This window comes from Carassius gibelio, chromosome B6, assembly GCF_023724105.1.
Source record: "Carassius gibelio isolate Cgi1373 ecotype wild population from Czech Republic chromosome B6, carGib1.2-hapl.c, whole genome shotgun sequence".
Classification (NCBI taxonomy): domain Eukaryota; kingdom Metazoa; phylum Chordata; class Actinopteri; order Cypriniformes; family Cyprinidae; genus Carassius; species Carassius gibelio.
This window is the reverse complement of record NC_068401.1, coordinates 10,062,245-10,086,079: the sequence shown is the minus strand read 5'-3', so window position 1 is coordinate 10,086,079 and position 23,835 is coordinate 10,062,245. Positions and strand designations below refer to the sequence as shown.

At 35.4% G+C, this 23,835-nt stretch overlaps 1 protein-coding gene across 2 annotated transcripts in view; it reads right to left on the bottom strand.

Moving 5' to 3' along the window:
• LOC127959097 (gamma-aminobutyric acid receptor subunit gamma-3) overlaps positions 1-22,088 on the bottom strand; it is a 54,520-nt gene extending 32,432 nt beyond the window's left edge. The window contains exons 1-2 of one of the 2 annotated variants that reach the window (XM_052558087.1): positions 22,056-22,088; positions 282-502 (exon numbers count right to left, since the gene is read on the bottom strand). In XM_052558087.1, the coding sequence (XP_052414047.1) occupies positions 282-436 (155 nt within the window). In that variant the 5' untranslated portion in view covers positions 437-502; positions 22,056-22,088. Of the gene's footprint in view, positions 1-281; positions 503-20,452; positions 20,544-22,055 lie in introns of those variants that run through there. The other variant, XM_052558086.1, reaches the window with a different exon arrangement.
• Positions 22,089-23,835: the final 1,747 nt, after the last annotated feature.

Sequence of the window (23,835 nt, the reverse complement as noted above, 5' to 3'; positions counted from 1 at the left end):
TTTTCAATAAAGACACTGAAAATCAGGGACCCACTGTCACATTAACAGTAAAGAAATTTCAGTAAAGAAAATGCTTCTTGACTTTTTATTTCAAATGTCTTGGAAAACAATTCCAGAAGTATAAAAAGCAACAGAATTTTTTATTCAGCATAAACGATTTTGCTTCAGATATTTTTCACCATTCATTAATAAGTTTTATTAAAACACTTAATCTTAAATAACATTTTATTTTTATTCATTTACTTTCAAAGTCAAATATCAGATTATTAAAAATGGCTTACCTCAAAGTGTAAAGTATTTTCCCATCATTCCATATTCTAAGGAGCTGATTTGGTGTAGTAATCCAATGTGAATCTGCACTCTTGGAATTTCTGAAGATAGTGTCTGGTAGCCAAATGAGTCCAACCATATTACTGTTCAAAGTCAATATTTTCATAGTGCTGTTATATCTGAGCCGGCTGTCTGTCCACGTCTGCGCAAATATTATGTCAATCTGGTACTCCTGTGAAAAAAAAAAAAAAGTAACGTATCAAAGAAGATGTATAGACCAAGTAATATATTGCAGCTACAATAGTGGTCACGTCTGAACCATAAATACCTGTATATATATAATATTGTTAATTGATATTTAATACAGTATATAACCCATTCGGATAAATACTGGAGTTAAGAGTCTTCTTTAGCACTCTTAATACAATCTCAGTGTGATTTATCTATGAGTGGAAACAGAGCCTTACAGCAGAAGCCACAATTCATAGAATCAGCCCTTAAATTAATGCCAGAATTATTCAGTATTCAGTGATGGAGCGCTTTCGATCCCACTGTGGTTTGGATGGAGGTCAAAGTCAGCTCTGAGATACTTTAACAAGGATTATGAGGTTCTGGCACTGTAGAAGCTGGCAGCAGGAACCACAGGAATTTAATGTGCGGAGAGACACATAATCACACCCTCATGGTCCACAAACTTTCAGGGATTTCTTCGGCTTTATACAGTAAGTCATCCTAGCAGTTGTACAGATGCCCCCAAAAGCTGCTGGATACTTGCATACGTGGTTAAATATTCCATCTGACCCATGCAACCCATGAGGAAAAATGCTTATCCCATGATGGTTAAAAGCCATCTGATATTTCATATCATATATTTTCAGTAGTGTGTTTTAGGGGCAGGAGGTCTTGATTTGCTGTGCAGGAGACATTTACAGGATGATTCCTTTTAACACAGCAACAACAAAAAACGAGTGAGGCCAGAGTTTGTTGAAAGCTCAACAGCTGTTTCATAAATGTTCTTTTGCCATTACAGTCTGAATTAGCCACCAAAAAAAGGGTAATTTTGAAATCAGGTCATATCATTAATACATTAATTATGCTACACTGAATCTTATGCTTGAAAATAAATAAATAACATCCCTGGAGGTCATTTTTGTCAGATTTTACTGTCAGAGCAAATGCTGATAATGGGTTTGCCTAATGGAGGATATGCATTTAATATGCAGTCTCACTGAATGTCATTTAGGTGTAAATGTTTCCTGGGTTGGTAAATATAGCCATAATGCAGAATTTCTGACAGAACCTGAATGCAGAAGTTTGACAGGGTCTCTGAGGTGTAAGCGTCACTGCATCTTAAATGGTGCATAAATAGCTCAGAATCAATTTCCATTTCAAACATTTGCCACGATTAAAACTATTCTGTGGGAGCAGTCCAATCAAAATATGTGCCTATGCATTAGCGTGTGTATGCGAAAAATTCCTCCTTTGCAGTGATTTGAGGCAGGAAGACTAATTGCCTCATTATCTATTCCAGCTTTGATGTTTGAATCTATCCCTATAAACGTCCAGCTAATTTACTCCAGCCATTTCAACCGGACAGCCTTTAAGTGCACTGACCCCACTAAAGTCTGCACAAACTTCCACACAGAGCTGATCAATGTGACCTGAACTAACTCAGTAAATGATCCATGAGCAAGATAAATGTGAGCATCTGTGCGCTGCATGACAGAGACTTCCTTAAAATGTCATTGTATTGTATACTAAACTCAGCGATGATTTATATTTGCTTGAATACATTCAAAAAGAGCTCTGAATTCCTTAATGCTTTCAAACTGGGGTCAGCACTGGGGTTTGACTCCCCCAGGGGGTCAAAAGATGGCGGAATGTTTTACGGGGAATTTTTTTTAAATAAAAATACAATAAATAAATTAACATATGCAATAATGTTAATATTCTGATATTTAGGGCCATTTTTACTTAATGGTAAATTAGCGTGAGAGCGCAATTCCAAAACAGCACAGATGGATATGGAAATTTCTTCAAGTGATTACTAAAAAAGGACAAATTAAAGAACACAGATGCAACATCTTATTTACATATCGACCAATGCAATATACCAAATGCAGCGCAAATTAGAGCAGTCACAATTAAAGAATAAAGCAATAAATGAGCCACAGTGTGCTGAAAAGAACCAAAGGTCTTTAAATGAAGGGTTACAAGAAGTTTTGATAGAGCTGGTATTGCGCGCTCCTTCTTGAGTGTTCCAAGTCATCATTTATTTCCTGAAGCAAATTAAAAATAACATGGCTTGGCAAACTATATTTTCTGATAATGTGTTCCTTCCAAATAAATTAATGTGTGAGGAAAAATCTTCTCCCTTCTACCCTTCTCTCTGTTTTCTGTGGTGCCTCCGCTTAGCAACAATAATTGCAGCCATTTCATGCACAAAATAGTTTAAGATATGCTTTTTTTGGGCTTTGAAAAATGGCGCAAATGGCAGTAATTTGATGAGCGCAAACATTAGTAAAACGTGTTGCATGATTTGTTTGAATACTCTCTTCCTATAACTTTTGCGTTTGAAAGGGAAACTCCTACAAATTCATATTCAATAAGGTCAGGTACAAAAATAACTGTCCAAGCCTTTTCAGCGCTAATTCTTCACTGCGCATCTTTAGTAAAACTTGACAGTCCTATTTTAATGCCAAAAGATGGTTTGTGCTTGCGCAATTTTTCAGTCAAATTGGCCTAAATATTTAATTACATTAAATATTGAGGTTCCTGTGGCTCAGTGGTAGAGCATTGTGTTAGCAGTGGGTTCAATTCCCCGGGAACACACATACTGGTAAAAAAAAAAAAAAAAAGGTATAGCCTGAATGCACTGTAAGTCGCTCTGGATAAAAGCGTCTGCTAAATGTAAAATGTAAATGTAATTCTACTTTCTTAAAGGGAACAGTCATGGGATTATTATTGTATTCTACATTTCTTATTTCTCTGTACATGTAGCGTAGATACATTAAAGAAGAGTTTGTATTTGTACTGTATCTTTCTGGAGAGTTCCTCTTTATGTTTGTTGCCTTCAGCTTGCTCAATAGGCGCTGATAGGCAATATTCTCTGAAAAGATGCTTTGGAACAGTATTTATTGTGAAAAATGCTATAAAATGATTCTCTTAAGGTATATAATCTAACATTGCTCTAAGATTTGATACAAAAAAGATGCACTGCCAATTTAATACATACTTAATTATTTTGGTTTTAGGACAACGTCAGGACAGCCAATTATTTTATATTGCAAAGAACATGTATTTTAATTAACACAGTTACTATTTCGCACATAGTACAAATGAGGTTATATTCATGAAAATCCATTTGAATAGCAAATATGGGAGTCTATATTTCATTATATTTTATGAATGGGGTGGATTATCAAAAACTTAGTGGCTTCTCCTCCAATCTAAACTGATCGTCCCAATTCATAATTAATGGTTCTTGTCACCCTCCAACCCCACATACCTGCACCGACCTGACTGTCATTTGACCTTTTGTTATCTCTCCTCAAGTTTGGGTCTCTTCATTACAATACCAGTCTCATTTATCACAAGTCAGTGGGCATGAGAGCCGTCAGGCCATAATTGTGACCTTTTGTTCTAGAAGCCAAAAGAACATCACTTCAGGTCTAATCGCCGTCCAAGTGAAAATGTGTCGAGCATCAGAATAAACAGAACTAATGTGAGATGATTCCATTACAACTGGGAAAAAAAATGCAAACAATAGAGGGAGAGTCTGTTGGTTCAAAGATGCCTAAAAAGAAACTGCTGCCAGTTTATGAGCCACAAAGTTTAAAATTAACGGTAGCACTTTATTTTACAGTCCTGTTCCTCATATACATACTATGTACTTATTATAGTAATTACAATAACTATGTAATAACCCTAAACCCTAAACCTACCCCTAAACCTAACCCTACCCCATGTAGTTACCTTGTGTTACCAGAACTTTCTTAGATAAATACACTGTCAGTACACTATAAGTACATGTACGTACATGTACTGTAAAATAAAGTGCAACCAAATTAACTTTACTGTTTTGAGAAGAAAGATTATGAATGATCCTGTATAACGAAATGAGTGCAAACATTTTCTTGTTGTTGAGCGTTCCAGACTGTCACAGTCTGTGTGCTGCTAGACAATCTGTTATATTAATTAGGTTTTGGAGTGCTACTTCAAAGCTGCGGGCAAGCATCAAACGCTGAAAAAAAGAATGAATGTTTTACAGTATTGAGTGTGCTCCCTAAATCACAAAGCTGATGCTGATGCGGGAGAGATTCACTGAAGAAGCTTTACTGGTGGGATAAACAAGGAATTACATGGCCAAACCATTAGTAAACATGACACACACAAGAGAATACACAGTTATTGTACTATGTTGTATATAAATGGTGTATACCATTGCAAAATGGATGGTGGAACATAGCAACAGGTTTGTTTGTGTCCCACTGGATGTCTTTATCGCAAAGCAAGCCCTCACATACCTTACCAGGTTGCACATTTACTCTGCAGGTTTGGCAGTTTGTGGGTTTCCATTGAAAAGATTTTTATTAACAGTCTGTCATAGTTTGATTCCACCAGACTTGTTTTTGTCTGGATAACCCGTCGGGAGTGGAGAATGCATATAAAATCAAGGTTCCTGCTTTGTGGTACACTGCAATGGGAAGACTTATTTAATGAATAAGAAATGAAACAACTAATTTTCCCTTTCTTTAGAGGTCCTGACAGACACATTTATGTCAGTGGTTGTATGCCAACACATTCATTAGCTGCAGGCTTTGTTGTAGGGGTTGATTCAAAGGATAATAACCATTGTGTACAATTGCATTTCAGTAGGAACGACTACTATTGCTATAGATCTACTATTGCTGTGTGCTGTTATTATTTGAATTAAATGTCAATGCAAAATGTATGCGCTTTTCAAGGAATAATTCACCAGAAACTAAAAATTCTATTATATGCTCATCCTGATGTCTTTCCAGCAATGTCGATTTGCTGGTATTTTTCCAGGGAACAACAGCAGACTTCTATTTTTGCCAAACAACGTCACTACATAGTGACCACAGTGGTAAATTTATTGTGCTTTTTTTCTATGGCAAGAACTGTGTTACAATCCTTCAAAAATTCTACTTTGTGTTTCACAAAACAAATAACAGCATTCAAAGTTTGGAATGATATGAGGATGAGAAAATAATGGCAGAACTTTCAATTTTGTGTGAACTCTTCTACAGAATGGCTTCTTTTTTGTGTAGTCCCATAAGGATTTTTTATTTTTTTTTATTAGAAATGACCACAGTTTACATCAGTATTGTTAGCCGTTACCCAAAATACATAACCACCCTAGCTTTGTCAGCTCTAAGAGAACATACATTTTGATGGCACTTTTCAATGAATAAGAATCTATTTTTATACAATAAAGTGATGTAACCTCAAGAGACATGCGTTGCACCTGTGTAGCCATCTCCTTAAAACATTATTCCAAAATATTCTCTGGAAGTATTTCAGATTGGAAATATTTTCATATGTAATTTCTGAAGGACTAGTAGGAATATCAACTCATTACAGTAAATTGTCTGCCCCAGACTCTTGTGAGTATGGAATCATTTTCTGCTCCGGTTCCTGTCGTGTCCACAAATGACCTGCATACAGATTAGTGATTTCCCTGAGCAGAGAAGCTCCCTCAGCTGTTGAGATCAGAATGAGTGAGTTAATTCCACCACGCCTGACAGGCACATCACGCCATTTGTTGTAATGACATCTCCCTGCTCCGCTGTCCCATACACACACACACTTTCACCTTTGATTTGTGTGTGAGAGCCACAAAGTATCAGATTCATCAGGCCTCTTCTCCTCCCATAGCTCTAATTAAATTCCTTGTGCCATTTATCATCTGAGAAAGAGAATATATAAATAAAGGCCCGTTGAATGAATGATAAAACAGGCCATGGCAGAGTTATGCAAGCTCTGGAACGTTTACGTCCAGAGGGATGGAATGGAGCAGCATTAAATGAATATGGCATTTAGCCATGACACGGCCACAGGGGAGCGGCCCACAGGAAATAGACCGCAGGGAGTCCAGGTCCGAGGTGGTCCAAATTGTTGCATGGAAGCACAGAATTTATTTTATTTATTTTTTTTATCTTTGGAGACAATTTTCATTAGGATATGCATGCAAGTCTGTCTTACCTAACAGTATATAACAGTGCATCAGATGAATGAAATGTTTTTAAGAATTATAAAAAAAAATATGCATATATTAAATTAAATACATTAATTAAAAAGATGCTGAAATTTGAATGTAAAATCGAATGAGTAAAAAAAAAAAAAAAAAACCTAGGCCCAAACAGCATCTTTCTTCATTGACAGCCATTCAAAAATACCCAAAACTGAGTATACAGTAAGTGTTAAAATTAATGAAATTGTGTATTTATCCATTTTATTTAGTTATAATGCAAACTAGGGATGCACAATACTGCATATTTACGGAGTTTTCTAACTAAAATGTTTTGCCATTATTTAATATATTTATACAAATTTCAAATACAAATTCCACAAAAAAAGCAAAAATTATACATGCACTCTGCATGATATAATATTAAATTATGCTTGTTCGCCCATTGTAGAGATCAGTGTTCTATGCTGTATTAAAACACTTTATCTTTATGCAGATCAAAAAAATGAAAAATTCAAATAGAATAACCTCAGTTCGAAGCAAATGTAAAATGTAAAGACCCAGCATTTACAGTATCTACAATAATGACAAGCAGTAAAAAATTCTAAAACCAGAAAGGAAAGAATAAAGCATGCTTTATCAAAGCACAAACTCTGAAAATGAATTGTACATTTGCACTATATATGGTATTTTATATATTTGTGATTCTGAAAAACAGACATAGAAATATAGAAACTATTACTAGCATTTAGCTCATCTTAACATTGCAAATTGGTATTACAAAGTAAATTAGTTAAATTCCATTAAAAACAGCATAAAGACATTTCATTTATTCAGCAACTACTTCTGTTGCTGAGAAATTAGTTAAGGAAATAACAATGTATTTTTGGGAGGCTTGAGTAAACTCTTTAGAATAGTCAGTGGAAAAGTTCTGTTTCCAACTGAGCTGCAGATCTGTGTTACATCTCCTGAGGACACCATGGGCTCTAAGAAACTGCATTTATATGACAGAGTCAACAAAACTGTAATCCTCTATTAAACCACTGAGAAGCAGTGCAAATATAATATGTAACATTTCCTCAAATTCTGAAAGCATCAGCAACACATTACAATGTACAATGGCTTTTGATTCCTAAGGTGTTAAGTTGCATTTGTTAATTTGACTAAGTATGGTTTTAAAATATTTATGTTGGATTAGTGTTTTAGGGTGCCTTTTGTCTCTTTTTGTAGATTTTAACTGCCACATTCATTTATATAATTTAGAGTCCCTCAAATATGTTGTCCTCTCGAAGGAAGGCAAACAGTTCTGATCCTCTTGAGACAATGCTTATTAAGACTTAGCTTCCCCTAAGCCTAATAATGATGTTTGTGTCCTCATTGAAACTCTGAGAATTTACCTCCTGGTGAAAGTCTCTAGTTAAAGAAATTCTCAATTAGATTTTTATCCAATTAAAATAAAGTAGGATGACCTTGTGATCATTTTGAATTTCAGAAACAAGCCTGTTTTCCTCAGTCTGCTTATTGTTTGCTACCTCTCAAATGAAACCTTTTCAATGAATTCGGGACTGGAGAAATCGAGCTTCAAGAAAGATTGCAAAACCCCAATGCAAGAACCATAGAAGAGGTTCAAATGACTTGTGTGCTATATTGCAAGTCCTACTAGTCAGAAGATGTGAGGGACATACTGAATTGTAGGATAAATAGACTAGTTTTGTGAATTTAATTAATTGAAAAGATCAAATTCAAAAGAACAATTAGTTCATGAATCAGACATCACTACTTTTTAAACTTCATTTGTTTTTTTTCTCAGACAAAGCTATTTTATGGCTTCAAAAGACTTTGAATATAGTATGAGTTAAAATAACCCTTTTATGGTGCTTTTTTGTGTCGTTTTGAAGCTTGAAAGCCCCAGTCCTCATTCACTTTCATTATACAGATTTGTTTCCAGGATATTCTACTAAAAAGGCATGAAGATGAGTGAATAATGAAAGGACTTTCATTTTTGGGTGAACTGTATCTCAACTTAAGACTCGGAGAAGACACAAAGTAGTTGTGAACAGCTCTGCACCGAAAGAAAGCAAGTTTACTAGGAATTCCTTCTAGGAGAAAACTCATTTCAGATTCATGTACTTTCCAGTGAAGTGAAAAAGTGCTTACACTGCTTTTTACTCCAATTCATTCTTCACCCCTCCCTCTGTCCTCCATATATACTCCTTTCATACCATTCCCCTTCCTGTCTCACCTCCCCTCAGCTTCTCCTCACGCTTATACAGGCTCATTCACATTCTCAACGTCACTTTCTCCTCTGTCCGTTACCCATCTCAAGCACTCACCTTTCCACCACTTTGTTCCTCCCTCTCTTTCTCCCTCCACCCCTCTCTTCATCCATCATTTCATCCCTCTCAGTGTTCAGAATCACCATCTAACTCAGGTGCTTACCTGGTACTTCAATACTCACACCCTCCATTTCACACCCTCTCGAAAGAGAAATAGAGGCCGTGATGGTCTCCAGCAGACAGGCGTTAAAAGTGGCAGTTTTCTCAGACCATCTTAGCCCACCCAGACCAAGTGACAGATAAGTGGGCCGCTGACATGTGGAGAAATGTTGGCAGTGCTCATGATTATGCCGCAGAAGTCTGCAGGGTCAACCTCATCCCCTGAAAGAGGGCTGCATATGTTCGCTGGCAGAGCTGGAGGCATGTGCTGCTGCCCTCATTACAGACACCCCAGGGTTATTTTATCGATGGGAACTGCAGGGTTTTCCAGCCTTACTGAAATATCTAAATAGGTTATGGCTCTAAGCTAGAAGTATATCCATGAACTCTATCTAAACATCCCATGCCGCTTTCTTTATCTTTCAGATATTTAAAATCACCCTGCTGAGTTCACATATATAAAATGCATCATACCTCTATGCAGTGCTGTTTAATATCATGCAGTAACTACCCTGAAGCCCTAACATCACAAACCTAACATGGAGTTTGCCCTAACATCACAACCCTGCTCTTTATGATGCATCCTGACAGGCTAACTCGAGTTATATTTGCCTTAATGCACATAAAGTGCTATATATATATATATATATATATATATATATATATATATATATACATATATTATTTTTATTTTTTTTCAGAAACATTGAATGACAGAAAAACAATTTCCCAGTGTGGTTCAATAAAGGAATTCTGAGTCTGGTTCTGATATGTAAACAGTGTTTCTAATGCTAAAGGTTTTTTTTTGTTTTTTTTAGTTAAGTATTTAATCTTTTTTTATTAATCTTCTACATCCATGCACCACTTTTATTATGCAATAAGAAGCTTCTTTTTTATGTCTTTATCTTAATATATGATTTTATTTAAAAAAGGAGCTTTACACACAACCTTATCAAAGCTTATGATAATGACCTGTATTGTTATACATTTATGTTGTCTTGATTTGGGTGTGTACAGTGGTTTTACATTCAAAAGGGTAGTAAATCTAGTTCAAGTAAATTTTAGCATGCCATAGTAAACTTTTATCAGGTAGTTTTACAACAGCAAAAATGTGGCTAGTAAAAATCATGTGTGGCTAGTAACTTTGGAAAATCACTAGCCACATGTCAAGCACTGTATATATATGTAGTGCTGTCAAATGATTAATTGCGATTAATCACATCCAAAATAAAAGTATTTGTTCACATAACTTATGAGTGTAGGGTTTATATTTATTATGTATATATAAATACACACACATGCATGTATATATTTAAGAAAAAAGTGTAATGCTTTTATATTACAAATATATAATACAAACTATATGATTATAAATACATACATATAAATACATGGTTGAAAGCCCTCCAATGTGGCTGAATTAAAACAATTCTGCAAAGAAGAGTGGGCCAATATTCCTCCACAGCGATGTGAAAGACTCATTGCCAGTTTTTACAAACACTTGACTGCAGTTGTTGCTATCAAGGTTGGCAAGGTTGGACTGCTTTTTACCCATAATAAATACAATCCTTATTTAAAAACTGCATTTTGTTTTCTTTGTTGTTTGATGATTTTAATCATTTAAGTGTGAGAAAAGATAAAAAAACAAAAACAAAACAAAAACAGGAAGGGGCAAAAACATTTTCACAGCACAGTATATATACAGTCACACTTTATTTTAAGATCCAATTCTCACTATTAACAAACCATTTACTTTGACATTTGTCTCTGTAAATTCCTAATTTGCTTCTTATTAATAGTTAGTAAGATAGTTGTTAAGTGTAAGTATTGGGTAGGATTAGGATGTATAATATGTGGTAACACTTTAGAATAGGTAACATCTATTAGTTGCTTATTAGCATGCATATTACTAGAATATTAGCCATGTATTAGTACTAATTAAGAACATATTAATGCCTTATTCTACATCCTAATCTTACCCAATACCTAAACCTAACAACTACCTTACTAACTATTAATAAGCAGAAAATTAAGAATTTATTGAGAGAAATGTCGTAGTTAATAGTTAACAAGTGTAAACTATTCTAAAGTGTTAGTGAATATGTTCAAGCACAATATGTGCTTTATACTGTAAGTACTAATAAACAGCCAATATGTTAATAATAGGCATTCTAATAAGCAACTAGTTAATAGTGAGAATTGTATGTATGCCAAGTTCTGTCATTAAACTCCAGACAGCACAGGCTGATGGGTCCTAAACTATTTGGCAAAAATGATTGGTTTTTGTTGCATACACAGCCAATAGGCTTTCTGCTTTACATTTAATTGACTGGTTAGCATGACATTAATTATATCAGTTTTTTACCCTATACATATCTCAACTAGTGATAATAATGTCAAGGTCCTGGGTTCAGTTCACTGTGAATACACTTTAATCTAGTCCATATAAAGCTAGTCAATGCATTCTATTTATACAAGAAGTGTGTTTAAAATGTTTCCATAAAAGTGTTAGATAAGCAAAAAGGTCACCGCTAACCTTAAGTGAGAGAATCACACTTTAATAAAAAAAGATCATATCACGAAAGACATCCAAATACCACAAGAACACACACAGCTATACACACTCTGGAGGTAGTTTATCATTAACAGACCATTAAATCATCAGCAAGCGGTCAAACATATTAAACAACTCAATATATTAAGCTGCCATAATAATTTATGAAGCAACCCTAAAGCCTGTAATTATGTTGGGGAAGCTTGAAACTACAAGCTATTCAGATTTTACACATGTACAGACATTTTGAGGGGCAGGGACTCAAGTAAAAAAAGGGCATTTCACATGTATATATATATATATATATGTGTGTGTGTGTGTGTGTGTGTGCGCGCAAGTGCCTGGTCAAGATACAAAGTAATTAACTACACAACAAGTATTAATTCTTTAAGGGAACAATATCTTAAAGTTGGAGTGATAAATATGGCAAAAAAAAAAAAAATGGATGATTCATGAATTTATCGCAATTGTTTGTCATGTCATGTTTGTTTTTCTAATTTGCAGGTTTGTCCGAGCAGTACAGCCAAATTTCCCCTAATTGCAGACATTTAGACAAAGTGGGCTGAATTAAAAATCTTAGTAATTATTATATCTTATTACAAATAATAAGAAATATCCACATTACCAATACACATAATATGCAAATAAAACAAACAGTGCTTTATTTTTCAGTTACAGTATATGAAATTAGCAGTATCATTCAAGAAACTGAATGAACAAATAAAAAAATAATAAAACATTATATACACTTCACTGTATAAATTATACTTTTATTATTATTAGAGCACCTGTATTAAAGTTCTTCAGTTAAGAGAAGTTAATTATTTTTTTCTCTTTGTTGTTTTATTAACATTAAAGGGATTACAAAAAAAAAAAAAAATCGGTCATCATTTACTCACTGTCAAGTTGTTTTAAACAAAGTTTCTTTGTTGTGTTGAGCATAAAAGTTGACTGCAGGATAGTCCCACAACATATTTTCATGTCTGATCAGAGTGATAAATACTATAGACATCGAGGGGGGCTAGTCCCTTTAATAATTAATAATCGCTAAACTTTTTTCTCAACTGTGTGTTTATATTACATGTGTCTCTCTCTACAATAAGTGAGTTTACTTACTACAAAAACAGTGATTTTATCCTCTCATTACTGGAAAATATAATGTAGAGATTCAGAATCTACTCAGTCCCGTTTTAAGTGCTTTTTTTGAAGATTTGATTGTGTTTACAGAGTGCAATATAACGTGTTCATGTTTCGCGTGTAAAAAACACAGTATTTTTCACACAATTCACCTATCTGTATACCGCTGTTTTCACTGTCATAAAAACGGGCTGATGACTTCCTTGTTCTATGAAGTCCCTCCTTCAGAAATACGTAACGAGTTCTGATTGGGCAAGCGGTTCCTGTTTTGTGATTCGACAGCAGCTTACAGCACGCTGCCCTTCTGCAAACGCGATTGGGCTAGTTTTGGAGTAGTTTTGAGAAGCAAGTGGGCAGGAGCATGTGCAGGAGATGTATTTATAATCACAGGAGCGTTTTTACTGACGAGATGCGCATGAAAATCACATTCGTTTTTTTGCACAGCCCTAACATCTAGTTAACAAAGCTAAACAGTGTTGCCCTTTGTGTAATAAGTTACAGAATCTGTTAACCGCACCAACTTAATAAAATGCACTTACCGGTTGTGGTCCATAAACAACACCTTTTCCAGACAAAGAGGGAACTGCTCCATCTTTCAAGAATAATCTTTGTGTGAATCCAGCATTAAACTAATTGAGATTGAGAAAGCTGTCCTCAGCGAGCTGTCCTCACCAAAATTTGCAGCACATAGTTTTACATGTGGATTATAATTTTCCGGAACCGAGTTAAACATAAATTGTAACCATTAATCTCCAAGTACAGCGTCCCTGGGAAGCCCAAACAAAGGTGATTAGACTCAGAGATGAAAATAACAGCGTTTAGACGACATGTCGAACAAAAACGCAGCTCTTCCTTCTTCTCCGTCGGAGCACAACAAGACCACATTCATGTGAATTCATGTGGGCGGAGGTTAGTCAAAAAACTGTTTTAGTGACGTCATTCCTGCAGGATAGAGGGATGTAGTCCAAACGGGTCGTTTTTTTAGTCGAATTCTTTTAAAACATAAATCTCGCTTGGCATTGAACTTTGAGCTTTAGAATTTTACAGATATTATTTATACTCTAACAACAACATTACACACTAACTAAAGTTTAAAACATGGAATCACAAAGAAGGGGACCTTTAATAATAAAATTATCAGGGCAGCATTGACAAGTTTGTCCTGGACCAACATTACGGTCCAAAAATATAGATTTTTCCCAATCCATACCCCTAAACCTAACCCTACCCATAATTTAAGCCTAAAGCCTATCAGTGAGAAATTATAGCTGATTAACAATCCTGATTGTAAGACTAAAACAGACATTCCTAAAAAGTGATATCTCAGTTCTGACTGGTTAATTGGAATGTTGTTCCAGGATCAACAAGGATGTTGATCCAGGAACATGTTGTACTTGGTGAAATCACACCCACCATAGTAGTGGTGTCCCATGTCTTAAGGCAATATTTTCACCCCTTCCTCTTGACACTCTGTTTATAGGGAGGCTTAGGGGTAGGTGATTGTTGCATAACATTAAAGAACATTTAAAATATTAAAAAATATATATACATATTGTAGCATTCACATCCTCCTTGGATGCTCTCATTTCCTGAGTTGTACTTCCCCTACGCTAAGGCTAATAAATGTGTTTCACGATCTGGGTCATTATTTATTAAAAAACAATATTTAATACAAAACCACACATAATGTTTCTACTGTAACTTATGTCTGTCAATCACTTTGATATTTAGTTCAAATGTGTCAACTGTGTGCTGTCTGTCACTGTCTTTAATCAGTTCTGTGAATGACTGTATGGTATGCAACATGCACACAATGTTTATATTAAATATAAAATTTTCAAATGAAAATAGCAATATGACTGTTTTATAAAGTATGTGTTCATATGTGTTAAGGGGGGGGTGAAATGCTATTTCATGCATACTGAGTTTTTTACACTGTTAAAGAGTTGGATTCCCATGCTAAACATGGACAAAGTTTAAAAAATTAAGTTGTACGTTTGAAGGAGTATTTCTGTTCCAAAAATACTCCTTCCGGTTTGTCACAAGTTTTGGAAAGTTTTTTCTTTCGAGTATGGCTCTGTGTGACGTTAGATGGAGCGGAATTTCCTTGGAGTGGGTCCTGAGGGCACTTCTGCCGGAAGAGCGCGCGCTCCCGTATAGCAGAGCAATGAGAGCACAACAGGTTGCGAGGGCAAGACAACCCTGCACAGATTACCGAAAAAAAAAAACAGCATTAAGGGACCAGTGGATAGAGTTTATTTTTACAGAGCATCAACGGAGTTGTGCAAGTCTTTGTGTTTGTTCCCCTGCATTTCGAAGATGCTTGTTTTACAAACAAGGCCCAGTTTGACGCCGGATTTGCACATCGTTTATTTCTTAAGGATAATGCAGTCCCAACGAAAAAGGGTCACGATCGTGTGTTGGAACCGCAGGCGGTGAGTAAAACTGCTTCAAATATCTCTGTGTTGTTAACTTAGCTATCGGCGCGTAAGCACATCAAGTAAACAACATGCGATGTTGTCATCAAACTGCACTTTCCACATGTACAGCTTAAAAAAAAAAAAAGACGACAAAGTGGAACTTAGTCATTTTCCAAAACCGCTAAGCCAATATATACAGTTTCAGTACATACCACATAGAGACGTTGTTGCTGATGCTGCTCTTGTTAAATTTCAGCCTCTGGATCTGATTCTGGATCATAAATATACGCTGAATCTGACTGTTAGCCATGGTTTGTTTTGGATGGTTTTGTCCTCACGGTAATGTCACAGCTTCCAAACGCTCTCAACGCTACTGGCGCTCTTGATTCTTTAGCTCCGCCCACACGTCACGCCTCCAGTCGGTCGCGTTTTTCCGGGAAAAATCGGTACAGACTATCTTTCTCTTATGAATATAATAAAACTAAAGACTTTTTGGAGTTATGAAGGATGCAGTACTACTCTATAGGTACTCAAGATTAACAGGATATTGAGTGAAAACGAGCATTTCACCCCCCCATCCCCCTTTAAGGGCTAAAGTTTTGCTGGAGGAAACAGCTGTGGTGTGATGAGGGGTGAACGCAGCAAAATATTTACAGTAGGTGGGAAACCGATTGCTCCTTTGTGACCTTTTGTAAACTGTATTTATGACAAAGAACTGCACAGATACAGATATTATAACAATCTATCGATAAACACACACCTTGTGTCCTCTGTTTCCGTTTGAGTCCATTGGGTAATGGGTACATACTGTAGGTTTCGGTACCCAACCCTAGACATAACTGTGTTTATATGCAAACCATTTTGTGTTTTTGAAAGTATACCACAATCAGATGTGGAATATAACTCCAAAACAAACCCCAGTAATCTGGTGCTGCTTGACAGGCTTTTAAGTGTGTGCACTTCAGGTTTACGTGCTACCCCAACACTCCTATCTTAAAGTATACTTATACATTATAATTTCTAATTTAATGACAGCTGCATTTCTGTGGCACAAAAACAAAAGTTTTTTTAATGAATTTAATTGCAGAAAAACTAAATTCAACCGTAAACTGACTTACAGCCTAATTTATATAAACTAAAAAAGCAAAGAATCTGTCAATGGTTTTTGAAATTGTTAATCGAATGGATGATTCACTAGTATGAATCAGACACTTACTGGCTACGTACGAGAGAGGACCGTTTAGAAAAGAGCATCAGAAAAGTGCCTTGGGTCACGCAGCTCTGTAGTTTTGTGCAGGTTGACATTAAAAAGCGATGAAACATTTTGTCATGCAACTTTTTAGAAAATGTAACTGAAAAAGCTACACTAAAATAGAGAAGTTAGAGTCACTTTTGTATACACTTTTAGTTGCTCCTGAACACATCTATCTGGCCTGTCTTTGTGAACACGGAATTAGATTAATAAATACATTTTATAAATCCTAATGTTGTTAGAGAATGGCCTGAATACCTTGTTAGCAGTCCATCTGTGCTGCATTTTTTTTTATTTATAATTAGCTTCTATCACTTTTGGAATGCAGTGAACAAGAATAGGAATTACATCCACAGAGGAATGTCCTGGTCCTGCATCTAACTTTCCCATCATCATGTCCTGTGCTCTTTCATAGTTTCCCATACTAAACTGATTTACTGCAGCGGCAGATTACATACGAAAGGCACTTATCCCCCTCCTCGTTGCATTGTTCAGGAGGAAATTAAAAAGGAGTATGGCAGTGACCACAAAAAATTGAGTGTGTTTAATCTGAAATGAAATTGGGGGCACACAGGGTTAAACAGACAACAGCACATGCACAAATAGATTTGCTGTTGTAAAAATCAGAAAACACAGATACTCATGACTAGTGGGCCATATTCAGTCTGACTTTTGTTTATATCCATAGCATTTTTCTATGATCCCTGCTCTAGTTGTTTTATGTCATGTCAGCATCTAATGCTAATATTCATGGCGAGAACTGGGTAAAATTGGCTTAAAAAGTGAATAAATGTTTAAAAGTGAAGACAAACTGGGTAAAAAGTTACATACAGAAAGCTACATATACTGTGCTTATGTGTCTTTGAGATAAAATTCTGTTTTCCTGTTGACACTGTACTAAACATCCTTTGGGGAGACTTCTGAAAAAACTGCTATCTGACAACATTAAAAGTGGCTCAATAAAATGTTTTAACAGTCAAAGGAGGATTACAGGAGCAGCGAGATGGTGTTTCCTAATCCTTCAAAAAATGTGAGAGTCTAGTATGATTTCCTATGTAAATAATATGTAAACCATAAAATAATACAGTACAGAGGGTCAATATTGAAAAAATTTGCTCAGACAGAGTGATTTTAAAGGGTATCATCCTTTTTAAGGATCTCACTTATAAAATGGCAACTTACCAAATATATTATTAAATGGGCATGAAATAATGCTATAGGGGAGTAATAGACTATGTGAGAAAAACAACAACAACAACAAATATATGAAACTAGAGTAGTACGATGCAGGAAGCACTATTGCCAGGGACAAATATGACCATAAATTGGCACGATCAACTAGTAATATCATAAATCAAAACAGTAATTCAAAATACCAGGAAACACTTGATGGATATTACAGGAAATATGATGGATGACTACATATGCTGCATGACTTCGAGTGGGAAATTAACTAAAATGGAAGGTCAATCAATTCTCTAAGGGTCACCAATTTGCAACTCATTTGGGCCTGAATGGCTCACATCTACAGCGAAGTTAATTTAAAAATGTTCTGCATATGAATATCGAGTTAAACTTCAAGCTACCTCATTATGCCAAACAAACGAGCAGGACTTCGTGCCCAATGACATCACTACATCGTTGTTGTGGTACTTCATCAGACATCGAGACATCGAGCAGAATTTGCATCTCCATGTGGCAGGTGCACAAGCGCAGCTTTGTTATGGAACCTGCTTTGATCTTCAGCCACATCCTACGTCATCACATGCCGTGTGCTACTGTAACCTGTAAGCCTGCTTTCAAACAGCAAAACTGTGTCTTTATTGCATTGTCTGTACAACAGCAATGTTGGGGGTTTGAACAGATACCGTTTAAGGCAAGATCAAAGGTAATACGGTTCTAGCGTTCACACTCGGCTTGTAAGACTCAGAGTTTTGGGACTTACCACCAGCTCTGGGATGTTTTCTTTTTATTATTTGATCATGTCCGCTCTCTTTGTGCTGTTTTTTGAGCACCTGTGATGCTAAATGTTTATTTTCTTTTATCACATTGTTTTCGCTATGTCACAACTCTAACAGACTTCGCCAACTTTACTGTTAAAAATGTGGGAAAAAGTTTCTGGGGCAGTCTTGCTGAATCAGCTAGCTGCACCTAAGCCTGCAGAGAGGACCCACAAGGGAACACTTCTCATGACCTCATGACCTGAAATGTACTGAAATAGCCAGATGTGGAAATTTGTTAATGTATGCATCCTTTGCTGCTGTATAATAGTGGCGTGTATATGAATCCCACGCCTGAGATAAAACGAGCTCTGCTGTCCTGAGAGAGATGCTTCTATTTCATATCCTGTATTTTGCGTGTTCAGTTCTAGATTAATGACCTACTTTCTTCAGCACAGTTCAGTGATTTTCCACCAAACTCACCTTGTTTGTTTGGGCACTTTTAGAACACAAATTTTTTATAAGCATACATGCAGTGCCCTACAAAAGTTTGGAAACACCCTAGGTTTCATGGACAATATAAGCATAAATAAATGATTTAGGCTAATCTTGTTGCCATAAATGCACAACTTGATTTTCTTGACTTCAAGAAAATGCCAAAATATGTTACAGTTAAACATGCCTCTTTGGTAACCGTGATGCTGAATATAGGATTACAGGTTTCTTTTGTGATGATTATAAGGTTAGCACATCATGATTGCTTTACTGTTTGATTGCCAGTTAAGATTAATTTATTTATTTAGCTCTAGTATATTTCTCTGTTCTCAATTTATTGAATTATTTATTTTTCACTTATTGCAACAGTTTGAGTCCCTTATCAATGAACCGTTTACAACCGTTCAGATCGCAACCAAATAACACTTAAAAAAGACAAACTGGGCCTCATTTATAAACCTAAAAAAATGAGGACAGTTTTGAGCACACAAATAAACTTATGACAGAGCTCATGTGTTACTCACAAAACATTTACATGCAGCCAATCCTATCAAATGAATGATCATATGTTGATAAATGTGGTGGCTAAAAACAATCATTATTTGAATGTCATGCCCTTTAAGCTTTAGAAGCTTTGGCCCTAGAATTTACAACATTGAGAAATGTAACTTGGCAAACAAGAGGAAGTATTCTCATTAAAGAGAAATTAATCATACTCCAAAAACACCTGTTAACCTTGCAATTGCAGACAATTTATATGTATATTAAATACTATTAAATATAATGAAATAAAACATTTACAAACATTATTAATGCTAAAGTATATAGCCTATTTAGATTTAAAAAAAAAATTCTTTAGATTAAAATTCTACTAAATAAGAATTATTTTAATAAAATTACTAAATAAGAAACAAATTAACTATAACTCTGACTCAACTAAAATTAGATTTCCATTACCTGAAACATCATATTATATATATAAATTGTTGTGTTTTCCTTCCACATACTGCATACTGTATAACTATGCACACAATAGTTATGGAGCTATCATGCTCCATCTTTATTCATCATTAAAGCACTGTAGCACGTTCTTGGCTTTTTTGTATTCTGCTTTCGCATTGTAAACAAGTGAACAGACACTTTGTTCGATATAATTAACCAATATTGATAAGTAATTCAGTAAAGTAGCACAGCTTGTATTGTCTACGTTGAATTAATTGCTTCTGCTTTATTATTCTCATTTATAAGTCACTTTGGATAAAAGTGTCTGCTAAATTAATAAATGTATATGTAAATGTGAAGTGAGAGAAATTCCTTGCTACAGGCAAAAATCACGAAACAACCTGCTCATGGGATGTTTTTGCAGGGATGCTTAAAATAATTGTATTCAGTGCCCTTTTCTTCACTTCTTAGACATATGAGCATATTTTTACTGTGAGAATATCTCTAAAACAGGGAAACAAAACAAACTAGGTTTTGTTGTTGTTCATCTGTCAAAATGATAAAATATCTCAGTGTTTTAAAATGTGTTAAATGACAGAAAATGTATGGCCAACCTCAATTTTAGGGAGGTCAGTTCATTTGGATCTTTTCGATCACACTGGAGTCAAACTAGAATACAAAGTGCAAATGCAAACAAGAAAAAGAATATGGTATACGAACCTGATAACATAAACATACAGCACACAGCAATACACAACATTCTTATAAGCCACTTTCATTAGAGAGCATTTACCTGTGTATACGTATCAAGTAGTTTTGCATTATACCAGTGTGATTTGCATGACATGGGGTGTCTCTGCATCAGCGTACGCGTGGGAGATGACGGGGGCTGCTGACAGATAATAGACAATTTGATTCGTAAGGGAAAATGTCGTTTGTGATAAGCAGGCTAATTTGTCACAAGAAGAAGCGCAGAAAGAGCATAAGAGTGATGAAAAGCTCCCAAAGTGATCAATACACTTTAAAAACAGGGACATCTATATAGAGACCGGTCTCTCTTATCCCTTTATCAGTGAAGATACATATTGCTCGGCTGTGTCAATCGGCACATCAGGCAACCAGTGAATGTGTAGGTGGAAATCAAACTGTCTGCTGTGCTAAAACAGAAAACACAGCTGTGGCACAGGTAATTAATAAAAGTAATTATATACTGACCTTGGATTGCAATAATTATTGGATGGTTTACGGTGTAATGAAGTGAACTGAATTACGATGAGTTTCGAAGGCTTGTTGAGTTGTACTAGGTGCATTCATATGCTCATGGAATGATAATGGTGTTTTGTTAAGCGCTCTTCATATTCAGAGTCATCGTACAGCTGCAACTATCAGCCCACGTTTTTATTTCCACGTAAAGACAGTAAAGAGGAATAAAAACAATTATATTCAGTGTGCTCCCACAGATGACGTATTAAGCTGATTATTGGGACATTTTTCATCTATACATAAGAAATTTGATACTTTTTAAGTAAGTCAGTGCCTCTATCTTTAGTAAGGGGAAACTTTCCTCAAATTTCTGGTTGAAAGAATATACCTTTTTTCCAGGTATTAATAGAATATGTGGTATATAGCTAATTTACACATAAAATAAAGAAGAACTTACAATGGAAGCCATTTTTATCTATCATAAAGTAATTTTAAGCTATCATAAATTTATCCAGTTTTTATCCTCACGACTGGCAACATTTATGACAAGCCCATAGAGCTATTCTGTTATATTGACAAAAAACAAAACAAACAAAACTTTAGCATGCTCTTTATATTTTCCATTTAATTACATAATGCCTTTCTTCTATTCAAGTTCCTTCTGGCATCAAAAGTGACTGAAAAGATAAGTAGGGATCCCGGCCATTATCTCTAGTTTGTAAACGAGTGTACAACTCGTACATCAATAAATTATGTAAAAAACACAATGGGTAGCTGCCAAAGGCCTACTAATAACATCATTTTTTTGCCTTCATTAGTTCTTTTCAGGGATCCTGCAGTGAAACAAATGAATTTCCAAAAGAGCAAATATTCAATGTTGAATGTCAACATAATAAAATGAGCTCGATATAAAGATAACCAGTAATTAAAATATACTTTGATAAATACTGTTTAAAGTTTTGAATGTAGTTTAGCAAGTCACACGGCAGGCAACTGTTTATATTAGGTATTAATCTATTTTGACACATTGTTTCCAACAGCTAAGACTCCCGCAAGCATCTCCACACTAATATGTAAAAACTTTGTTTATGTTTATTGATGAAGCATAAGTACTCTGCAAAACTCAATACACAAACACGGAAGTAGTTCCGCATAAACATTACACATTTAATTAAGAAGTTATTCTAACTTACAGGCTTAAAAATGTTGTCCCGTTCTCTGCTTACTTCCTGTTGGGGTCCTGATTAGCATTAGTATCCCCAAGAGGTTGCCCATTCATAAATAGATTGAGCCCATAGACCACAGTAATTGGTGATATATATATAATATATTCAATTAGTATTTCTTTAAAATTGACCATAGTTTGCAGCCTTGAGCAAACAAGGGGCTAAAATGCAGTGGCAAGAACAAAATGTTCAATGGGGCATTTTTACTCTGACTCATCTGATTTGTTCTCCAATTATTTATCTTCATACGCAGGTACAGTGTCATGATGCCATGTCGAATTCAAGTCACATTAGTCAGTCATGTAGCTCTTATGACTTCAGATGCACTGCAAGTTCACATCACTCCAATGTGCGATAGAGTTTCAGCTCTTGTCATTTGAATAATTGCATTAAGATCACTGTAATGCTCTGACAAAAGGGAAAAGCAAGAATGACATGTTAAGAGGTTGATATGCTCGGCTGATGCTTTCATACTTGCCCTTAATGTGCTCCCTAAAGCTTCTTCACAAATTAACTGATATCCATGGAAATGGAGAAAGAGCAGCGTGTCAGCATTTATCACAATGGAGATGAAATCAGTGAGATGGATTTAAGACCAGCTGTTCATCAGTGAGAAGTCTGACTGAAGTTTAATGTCATCTGATTAAACTAACCACTACTTAAGGCACTTATCAAAGCCAGACAATAATAATAAAAAAAGACAGAAAGAAAGAAAGAAAACGAAACAAATATTTGCATAAATGCACATGCAATGTCAGATATATTGAAGAATAGTTAACCCAAAAATGAAAATTAGCTGAAAATGTACTTACCCTACAGGTAATTTGAGATGCAGATGAGTTTGTTTCTTCAGAGCAATCTTGGAACAGATTTGGAGAAATTGCATAACTTGTTCACTAATATCCTCTGCAATACATGGGTGCCGTCAAAATAAGTACAGATGATAAAAATCACAATAATCCACAAGTAATCCATACATCTCCAGTCCATCGAATAATGTATTGTAAAGCAAAAAGCTTCATGTTTAAAAGAAACAAATCCATCAATCGTTTTAAAGTCTAACCATCACCTCTGGCCAAAATATAATAGCACTTCATCCAGCGACAAAGTCCATCCCCTGTTGTCCTTTCACATCAAAATTCCACCAACATATTTCAACATATTTCAGCGCTGGACTGTATAGTATATGCTTGTAAACAGTGATTGATCTGTGCATATTTCTATTCTGATTAAGACGAGAGGACTTTTTCACCGAAGAAAGCAATATTATAGATAGAGGACTCTATTAGGATATTTAAGATATGCTTTGAAGTTAAAACATACAAACATGCAGCTTTTCAATTTACAAGACAAGTTAACTGATTACTTGTGGATTACAGTGATGTTTTCATCAGTGATGTTTTTAAACTCTCATTCTGACGCACCCATTCACTGCAGATGATCTAGAAGTGAGCAAATGATGTAGAGTATTGCTAAATTTCTCCAAATCTGTTTTGATGGTGAACCAAAACTGATATACATTTTATAAGGCCTGAGTGTGAATAAATGTTAAAGGGGGGGTGAAATGCTATTTCATGCATACTGAGTTTTTTACACTGTTAAAGAGTTGGATTCCCATGCTAAACATGGACAAAGTTTCAAAAATTAAGTTGTACGTTTGAAGGAGTATTTTTGTTCCCAAAATACTCCTTCCGGTTTGTCACAAGTTTCGGAAAGTTTTTTTCGAGTATGGCTCTGTGTGACGTTA